Below are 9,484 nucleotides of genomic sequence, written 5' to 3'. Positions count from 1 at the left end.
TATCAATTCAATATTATAAGAAACTTTAAAGCTAAATCATTCAAATGTACGATAAAATATAAACCATCAAATGAAAAGCATGTACGATCAAAATATAAAGATTAAATAATAGAATATAAAAGAACAAGAAACTATATAAAAGATATAAAATAACGGAACTACAAATTTTATAAATTTGGTTAAAGATGCATCTTGATTGAAAGCATTTTTTGGTATACCACTAAACTTAAGAAATATTATTTGTAACATTGAAAGCTCTTCAATAGTTATCTGTTCGAATCTTTTTAGAGTTGTTGGAAGATTTACCTGGTTGTTAACTTTAGGGTCCCGTGGGATTAATCAAGCCGTACGTAAACTGACCCAAACACCCAAGATTAAAAAAAAAAAGAAAAAAAAATAATTTGTAACATTGGAAGACTTTACTATTATGTTTGATTATTAATTTTTTTTTAAAATATATATAAATGAAAAGTAGAAGGAAAAAGTTAATGGAAATAAAATACATGTTCAAAGTCAATAAATTACTTTTATATGTCACTTTGAATTTATTTTAACTTTTATATATGAAAAATACATAAGTTTTTTAACTAATTTAATTATATTTCATTTTTTTATAATAAAATAAAACATAAAAGAATTATTTTTCATAATATTTTTTTTAATACTTCCCAAAACCAAACATAACCATCGGTAGGGACATTGAAGACATTTGATTTATACATTACTATAACACTTGGTTTATTTATTTATTATAATTTTTGTTCCCTTGATACCGTATACTACGTGGCATTTTGGTTCGATAGTTTATGATGTTGAGACAATTTTAATATTTAGAATATAAAAGTTCATTAAAAATAAAAAATAAAAATAAAAAAGGAAGTAAAAAAGGAAAAAAAAAAAAAAAAAAAACAGAGGTAAAGAAAAGGAAATTGAGAGATACCCTTTTCCATTGCAGAGTGCTCCTAAAACCCTAACGCTCACTGCTCAGCTCTCCCCAGCTGGGCTGCCTCAACTCCATTGCCAACCACTCCTGAGTCCTGTCTCAGTGCTGTATCTGTCTTCTTCATCTATCACGAGTACATTTCTGGTCTCAGACCTCTGATCTCGAAGCTGCAGGCCATGGGTTCGAGGAAGGCTCCCAAAACTCACTCAGACGACGGAGCCAGTCCAGGGTATGCTCTCTCTACCTCTATTTCCAACCCTCTTTACGTATATATGTATATAAATGGTCAAAGATTAATGGGTTTTTTTTTGTTGTTTTTCACAGAAAGATCTTCGTGGGAGGGCTAGCCAAGGAGACCAACTTGGGTGAGTTTTCAATGGGTTTCTCTTCATTTCTGTGTTTTTTTTTTGTTGTGGGCAGTGTTCAATTTTACTGACCCATGTCATTGTTACAATGTTGGTGGTGGTGGTGAGTGTAGATACTTTCACAAAGTATTTCGAGAAATATGGGGAGATAACCGATTCAGTGGTGATGAAGGATCGGCAAACGGGTCGGCCTAGGGGTTTTGGGTTTATTACATATGCTGATCCTTCTGTTGTTGACGAGGTCATTCAAGAGACCCATATCATCAACGGCAAACAAGTAAGTTTTCTCCTCTGTTTTTTCTATTATTAGTTTCTGTCTCTGGTTCATTGCAAAGAACAAAGGGAAAATAAGAGAAAATGGAAAAGTTGAATCCTCGGACAATCATTCCAATCCCAAAATGTCATGAAGATTGTGTATGCTCATTTCTTTCACCGATTGCCAAAAAAAGGAAAAAAAAAAAAAGTTCTGTCGGGTTGAAGTGAAGTATGTTCATTTCTTTTATGATGGTTATTGACAGCTGATGAAGTTTCTCGGCATTGATAGGCCTCCTGGTTATTAAAATGTCATATATTTTTTATATTATGTTCTAGCAAATTCATTTGAGACTATCTTTTACACAGTCTTTGTCTATTTGCACTGAACTGGTTTCCCTTTAATTAGAAACTGCAGGAAAGGGCCTAATTTTAAATATATTGGTCTGCAAATCCACTGAGGATTTGGAATGAAGTTAAGTTACATATAAAATCCACAAAAGTTGCAGAATGGAAGTAAGATTTGGAATTCCATAAGTGGAATTCCAAACACAATCCAATTCTGTACTAGGTAAGATAGCTTAGAAAAATTATGACTTACAAAATGAATTTTCGAGCAGGTTGAGATCAAAAGAACCATTCCAAGAGGTTCCTCACAATCTAATGATTTCAAAACAAGGAAGATTTTTGTTGGTGGAATTCTAACAAGTGTCTCTGAAGGTTTGAGATATGATTGTTAAAGTTGATATTCTTTTACTATCTGTATCATTTTTTTTTATTAGTATCACTTTTAATGCGAGTATTGTTATTAAATTGTTACTTTTTGTTTGCACTTTGAACAACCAATCGATTAGATGAGTTCAAGAATTTCTTCTCAAAGTATGGGAAGGTGGTGGAACACGAGATTATACATGATCATGTGACCAAACGCTCCCGGGGATTTGGGTTCATTGTATTTGACAACGAACAGGTTGTTGATGATCTGCTGACAAATGGAAATATGATTGATATGGAGGGTACTCAGGTGAGTTCAGTGCAATGCGCATCCCTGATACCGGATGCACACGGGTGCATCTCTTCTTTGTTTAAGACAGCAATACAATTGCATTTTGATTAGTTTTCGGTGGAAATGGGCATGTGTTTCTCAGCTTAATTTTGAAATGCTTAAGATGACTTGTGGTCTTAGATTAATATTAGTTCTCAATATTTAATTAGGCTTCATGGCAGGTTTATTATTTTTCTTCCACCTGACTATCAGCATAATCTGCAGTAAGAAAATCATAGGTTGACTTGCTTCTTTATTGTAGGTTGAGATCAAGAAGGCGGAACCAAAGAAATCCTCCTCAAACCCAGGTCGTGCTCCTTCATTTGGTGGTGATTCTAGGATGCAAATGTACAATGATGGTTTTAGTGGATACGGCAGCGATCCTTATAGTGGTCTGGGCAGTGGTGGCTATGGGCCTGCTTCCTACCGGGCACTAGGAGGTATTGACAGTAGGCTTGGTGATTATGGTGGGTATGGTGGCAGTGGCAGTGAATTTGGGGCCAGTTATGGGGGTTATGGTGGTGGTTATCGGGGAGAGTCCTCATTTGGCCCTTCCAGTCGCTATGGTTCCTATGATGTAGGGTTTGGAGGGGGTTATGGCGGAAGTGGATTTGGCGCATATGGCCGTGGAGGTGGAGGCTATGGGGGTTATGGCGGTTCAGGCTCCAGTGGTGGTTATGATGCAGGTCCTGGTGCTGGCTATGGAGGAGTAGGAGGAGTAGGAGGAGGAGGGGGAGGAGGAGGAGGAGGAGGAGGACTATATGGAGGTAGAACAGGTTACAGTGGCAGCAGCCGATACCATCCTTACGGAAGATAGATACTTGCCGTAGCATTCCTGCAGAAGATGCACACAGGCTTCCTGATACGTAAAGCGCATACTTCAGAGGGCCATTGTCTTGAAGATCATATAAACCATTGGCTAACCGTGGCTGTATTAGCAAGATGTAGAGCTACTATGTTTAATGGTTCCCTGTTTTTTTGTACCCGAGATCTCTACTGAATACTGCCGCTTTATTATATAGTCAGACAGACATCTTTCTTGTTATGAAATATTAACTTGTTGCAACAATTAACAGTTGTGAATATAGGAAACTATGCTAGATGCTCATCGAACTGGACAGCAGGGATGGTTGGCCCCTGGCCTGGTCTGGCCTACCCATCAAAGCAACAAACCCAAGAAATATACTGAATTAGCTAGCAGAATCTATAGATTTTCCTTCATCGAAAAGACTGCAGCATTGGATTCATCAAAGGGGTGCAACAACGTTGGGATACCAGGCATTTAGAAAGCAAAGATGCTGAAGCATAGATCTCTATCCACAAGGGCCTGTGACGAGAGAACCCATTGGCCTGATATTCCCCCACGTTGGGGTTGAAGAAAGGAAAGTGTTTGGTTTAATCTTGTACTACGTATTAAATTATGAAATACAAAAGGGGGCCGTGGATCTAGCCACGCCTTAGGTGGGGAATATGTGGTATAACACAAACCAATCCCAGGTGTTGATATTCATATTGACAGCCTCGGATTAGTAACTCCACTACCCACTTGGTTTAATAATAAGTGAATTTAAATATAGAAATGGGTGCCTTTTAATTGTAGGTGAGTTTTGAAATCGCTTTATTGGATATATTTACACGAGAGGGTGATTGTGAGATTGGAGCGAGCAAAAGAGTTGCAGTTTCTCCCGGCGACGGGTACAAGCAATTTATGATGTCTAATACCGTAACATCAAAAATAATGCGGGGATAGCTCAGTTGGGAGAGCGTCAGACTGAAGATCTGAAGGTCGCGTGTTCGATCCACGCTCACCGCATTTTTATCTATTTTTTTTCACCTTTAATTTTAGTATATAATGTTTTCTGTGGTGTGACATTGTTCTAGAATATGCTTTATTTTTTTCCTTTCTTTTCACCTTTAATTTTAGTATATAATATTTTCTTTGGTGCGAGTCATATGACATTGTTCTAGAATATGCTTTATTTTTTAAAATATTAAGAAAAAGGGGAAAAAATACATAATAAAAATGAGGAGAAAAATTAAACGAATTTTTATTCCTTTTTTTTTATATATATATATATATATATTTAGTGTCAACTTAGATATATCTTTTTTTTTAATATTAGAAAATAATAGAATTTTTTTTAAAACTATTTCAAAATTTAAATTTATTTAAAGTAATTTTTAAAAATATAAGATAAATTTATATTTCTTTTTGGAGAAATTTTACTTTCCCTTTTCTAAAAATTTAGTAATAATTTTTATTTTTAAAAACATAAAATAAAAAGCATATTAAAAAATGGACTTAAATTATATTTAATTTCTAAAAAATATTAAGAAAAAAAATTATAAAAAATATCAATAAAAATCAAATATACTTACAATTAGTTATACACATATATAGATATAAATTATTTTATCTTCTTATAAAAGAGTTAAAATAAATTAAATTGAGTTTTAAATAGAAGATAAAATCAATTTACTTGAATTTCAATCTATTTTTTTGATTTTTTTTAATAAATATCAATACAATGACTTTTAATAATCAAATATAATTATAATAGCTTAATTTTTTTTCCTTTATAACAAAATTAAGAAAATTATAATTTCCTTTTACTTTTTCTTGCATTATATTTTTCATATTCATTTTATTTTCCTTCAAAATTTGGGGAATCAACTTTTATATATATATATTTATTTATTTATTTATTTTGCCAAACCACACCCTAATATTAATGTTTAATACTAAAAAGGTATTTGTTTCTTTGATTTTTTTACTTTTAATATGACTTATTATAAATTTTTTATTGAATAGAAAAAATAAAAATATTTAATTTTTTAAAAATAAAAAAATAAAATATATATTTTTATTTTTTAATATTTAATAAAAATAAAATACTATAAAAAATAAATAACATGATATTTAACACTATTAAACATTAAAGTTCTATTTAAAATTAAATAAAAAACAAACACCATCTTGTCGTCACCTCGCGTCTTTGATGATCCACGTAGTTGCCAGATGGATGTACGCGTGATTTCAACCCATAAAGGTTCTTGATCCAGCCGTTATACCTGCAAGAAGGCATCCGGACAGGGTGTCCGGACGCACCCTCCGATGATCTTGTTAGCCATGGTAAGAGAGAGATATATAAATCAGTTGGCCTTTTACTAGGTATCGGGAGGTTACCAGGGATCCTGCTGCTCTTCGTGCGAAGGCTTCTATATATAGTGCCAGGGACACTGTTCCTCTCATTAATGGTGAGGAGATATTTTATGTTGTTATGATGATAATAGGCGTCAGCAGGAGCATCATTACCCTACGAGCGGCTGTCAGAAACCATGGTAGGTGATGCGACTGTCAGAGATCGTGGGAAGTGATCATGCGGAATGATCGTGAGAAGTGACTTGCTGTCACTTCATCTTGTCTTCTCACTCTGCAGGTGACAGGATGTGGGCCATGGCTGTTTGTTGTGATAGCGTGTAAGACTCGCTTTACTTTAATTGATGATCCGGACGATTATATCCGAATGACATATGCTGATTATCCGGATGTATTGCGGAGCGGATGTATTATGAAGGTTGTTCGGATGTCTATGCTCTGCCAGCGTCGTTTGCTTTTCCTTGGATAAGAGAAGCTGAAACGTCATTTGCCTTTCCTTGAGGCGGTCCGGATAGGAGAACTGCATCATGCATATCTTTAGGGGAATCCGGATGATGATGGTCCGGCTGATAACACGTGCCACGTGTCACTGTGAGATGCGTGCCACGTGTTTCCCAGAGGGAGGGGTCCCTACATTGCCCCCCTTTTTTAACTTGCCTATTTTGCCCAAAAAATGGGCGGGTTAAAAAATAACTGGGTTTTTTTTTTTTTTTTTGAAAACTGAAGAGGTCTCTTCGTCTGACTGGGCCATGTGGCGAGTGGGGGTGCGAGAGCCAAAAAGGCCTTTATGACGAGCCGCCGACCCTGTGTATCCCCAGGCAATATGTCGTTTCAATGATGGCATAGCTGTTCGTTTGGTTTTCCCGAGGGGCTGTCCCCCTATAAATAGCGCACTGTACCTTCTTTTTGCATTTTTTCCTACTGCATTCTCTTGAGAGCCTTTCTTCTTCTTGCTTCTCTTGTGTCCTTTGCTTCTCTGAGTAAAGAACTCGAAAGCTCTTTTGTACCGGTGTTTTTTGTATCGCGACATACGTTTTGCTGCTGGTGATTTTGTATCGAGACAACAACCTTTCTCCTTCAGAGCTTCATTTGGTATGTGTACTTTTGCTATTTTGTTGTTCTTTTTGTTGCGTTTGTTGGTTGATTGAACTTGGTTTCTGGTTTGTTTGGGCATTGTTTTGGGCAAGTCGCTTGCGTCTGTTGTTTGGGTGTTGGCATTTTGTTGGTGTTCTGGGGTTTTTTGAGGGTTTTTTCTGACTGCTTTGGGTTAGGGTTTGTGTATTTTCTGGGTTACTTGTGTTTTTACCCATTGCGCTTCTTTGTATGTAGATTTTGGTTCGTCTTTGTGGTAAGAAATGGCTACAAAAAAGACTGTTTCTTCTACCCGGGCTAGCGGGGTTCGTGAAAAAGCGACAGATAAGCTGGACGCGAAGGAATTTCGGGAACGGTTCTGTATTCCGAATGACGTGGTTATTGAATTGCTGAATGGGAGGGTGCTTGTGCCTACTGAGAAAGCAGAAGAAAAAACCATCATCTTCTCGAAGGAACAATTCAACGTGGGGCTCCGGTTCCCTCTGCCGGCGTTGTTCAAGGAGTTCCTCCATTTCACCCAGATTCCGCCCGTCTTCATTCATCCCAACATCGTCCGGGTGCTGATGGGATGCAGCATCATAAACATGCTATTCAACCTCGACCTCACGCTGCTGGAAGTGTTTTTTGTTTATTCTCTGAAGAAGGTAAAAAATGACATCTTCAGCATGTCCGCACACTTGCCCTCCCTTCAATTGGTGACGGAGCTGCCAGATTCGATAAAGGGAGGGGCGACGGGACACGTGGTGGTCCGGGGTGCATGGGCGGGGTTTTTGGAGCATCCGACGAGGCCTTTCTCTCCAAACTACTCCTTAGTGGTTTCGGGTAGGTTTGCGATTATTGTTCGGCTTTTACTTTGTTGATTTTTTTTTGTTGACTTTTCCGGATGGTATTCTCATCTTTTGTTGCTGTTAATGCAGGTCCGGAATTGAGGGGCCACCTCGTGGATTGGGTGGAAAAGGCGTCTTTTGGCTGTCTCAGCAAGTTATTTGAGATAGACGCCAAAGAGAGGCAGTGCAAGACGCTGCTGACTGCGCAGAACCTGATGGCGGTCGTCCGGGAGCCCCAAGATTATGTCATCAACATTCTCCCCTGGAAGATGCCGAAGGAGGTAGTGCCTGGGGAGCATTACACTGTGAAGGATCTCTCGATCTATCAGGAGGCTAAAGAGGCTGATGTTGAAAAACGCCGAGCGCTTCTGGAGGATCGAGAGAAGAGAAAAAACGAAGGCACTATCCGGGCGGCTCTCGGACAAAAACGCGGCGCAGACTCTCCTCCTAAGAAAACTTCAGCGAAGAAAAAGAAGAAGCTGGTGAAGAAGCATGGAAAGGACGTGAAGGAGCCCACTCCTCCCAAGGAGTTTCCCCCTCCGCCAATTACACATGAGGCGGATGTAATAATAGAGGAGCCAGTGAATGCTGCTCCTCATTCTATCTCAAGCGGCCCCGGACACGTCGCGGGGCTGAACCACTCGAGTACTTCCTTGGCCGCGGTTGTCCGTCTGGCTAATGTGGCTGAGGAAGCTGCTTCCATCAACCATCCGGGCAACCTTAACTCGGATGTTGAAGCAGCTGAAGCCGTTTGTGCGACCCCCATGGAGGAAGCGGGCGCAGAAAGCCAAAGTCAGCCTTCCGACGATCCGGACCGTTTGGCTCTTGTTCCGGCTAAAGGGCCTCCTCTAAAGAGGCCGCGTTCGGTGCGCAATCTGAGATCCGGACTGCTTGGGCGGCTTCAAGATCGTCAGCAAGAAATTGAAGTTAGTTGCGCATCTGCCCACGACGCTCATCCGGAGGGGGGCGAAGTGGAGATGACAACTGAGGTTCCAGCCGCCCCGGTGATAATCTTGAATGAGGATGCGCCCGAAAAGACTCATCCGGCCGAGAATGTTGAGACCCCGCGCCCGGAGCAAAAGTCACCTTCTGTCGCTTCATCCGGGGGGGGGGGGGGGGGGGGGGAACCTGTTAATGACGCAACTTGCACCTCCACTAGCTCTTTTAGCTACGCGGAGTTGGAAGACAAGCTGAAACAAATTCCACTTGGTTTGACCACTATCACGCCTTCAGCCTAGATGTTCGAGATGGTGGAAACGGTAAACTGTTTTCTTGTGCTTTGTGATTCTTTGTCATTCTGATGTGTTTTTGTGGTATGTTTCAAAACTTTGCTTTTCTTGTATGTGTATTTGCCTGCAGCTGGTGAGTGGTCTCCGCGGTATGGCTCAACAACACGATCTTTTTACTGACCTGCTGCGGACCACTGACTACATGAAGACCTTCGCCTCTCGGCGCCAAGATATTGAAAACCAATTGCGCCTGAGGTTGGAAGAGGTTGAAGCTAGTTTGTCCACCTCTCGAAAAGATAATGAAGCCCTCCGGGTGGATTTGGCTGTAGCAAAGAGCCGGGAGGAATCAACGGTCGACCGCCTGCATGAGGCAGAAGATGAGATAGCCCGGCTGAGGGAGGAGGTGAGGCACCTCCGGACAGAGGTTTCTATCGAAAAGAAACAGAGGGAAGATTTGCAGCTGTGCTTGGCTGCACAAAAAGAGGAGCTAGAACGGGAGTTTGCTACAGAGAGGGAGGAACTTGAAGCAGAGTACCAAAAACAAGTGGATGATACGTTCATTTTTGGGTAT

General features: G+C 39.5%; 1 protein-coding gene and 1 non-coding gene across 2 annotated transcripts; both read left to right on the top strand.

Annotated features, from left to right (window-relative positions):
• Positions 1 to 916: 916 nt before the first annotated feature.
• LOC100240900 (heterogeneous nuclear ribonucleoprotein 1) lies at positions 917 to 3,674 on the top strand. Its single transcript, XM_002267273.5, has 6 exons — positions 917 to 1,172; positions 1,268 to 1,308; positions 1,422 to 1,585; positions 2,181 to 2,280; positions 2,415 to 2,584; positions 2,868 to 3,674. Exons 1-6 carry the CDS (start codon positions 1,120 to 1,122, stop codon positions 3,420 to 3,422), a joined length of 1,083 nt encoding a protein of 360 aa, XP_002267309.1. The 5' UTR covers positions 917 to 1,119; the 3' UTR covers positions 3,423 to 3,674.
• Positions 3,675 to 4,345: 671 nt separating this feature from the next.
• TRNAF-GAA (transfer RNA phenylalanine (anticodon GAA)) lies at positions 4,346 to 4,418 on the top strand. The gene has a single exon. It is a non-coding gene; the product is annotated as a tRNA-Phe (tRNA).
• The last annotated feature ends 5,066 nt before the right edge of the window (positions 4,419 to 9,484 follow it).

Source organism: Vitis vinifera, chromosome 12 (genome assembly GCF_030704535.1).
Source record: "Vitis vinifera cultivar Pinot Noir 40024 chromosome 12, ASM3070453v1".
Taxonomy (NCBI): Eukaryota; Viridiplantae; Streptophyta; class Magnoliopsida; order Vitales; family Vitaceae; genus Vitis; species Vitis vinifera.
The sequence above is the reverse complement of the archived record's forward strand: the minus strand, read 5'-3'. Positions and strand labels throughout refer to the sequence as shown.

Coding starts and splice junctions, on each gene's coding strand:
- LOC100240900 (XM_002267273.5), top strand. CDS start 1,120: ATGGGTTCGAGGAAGGCTCCCAAAACTCACTCAGACGACGGAGCCAGT. Junction 1,309..1,421: donor AGCCAAGGAGACCAACTTGG/GTGAGTTTTCAA, acceptor TGGTGAGTGTAG/ATACTTTCACAAAGTATTTC. Junction 2,585..2,867: donor TTGATATGGAGGGTACTCAG/GTGAGTTCAGTG, acceptor TCTTTATTGTAG/GTTGAGATCAAGAAGGCGGA.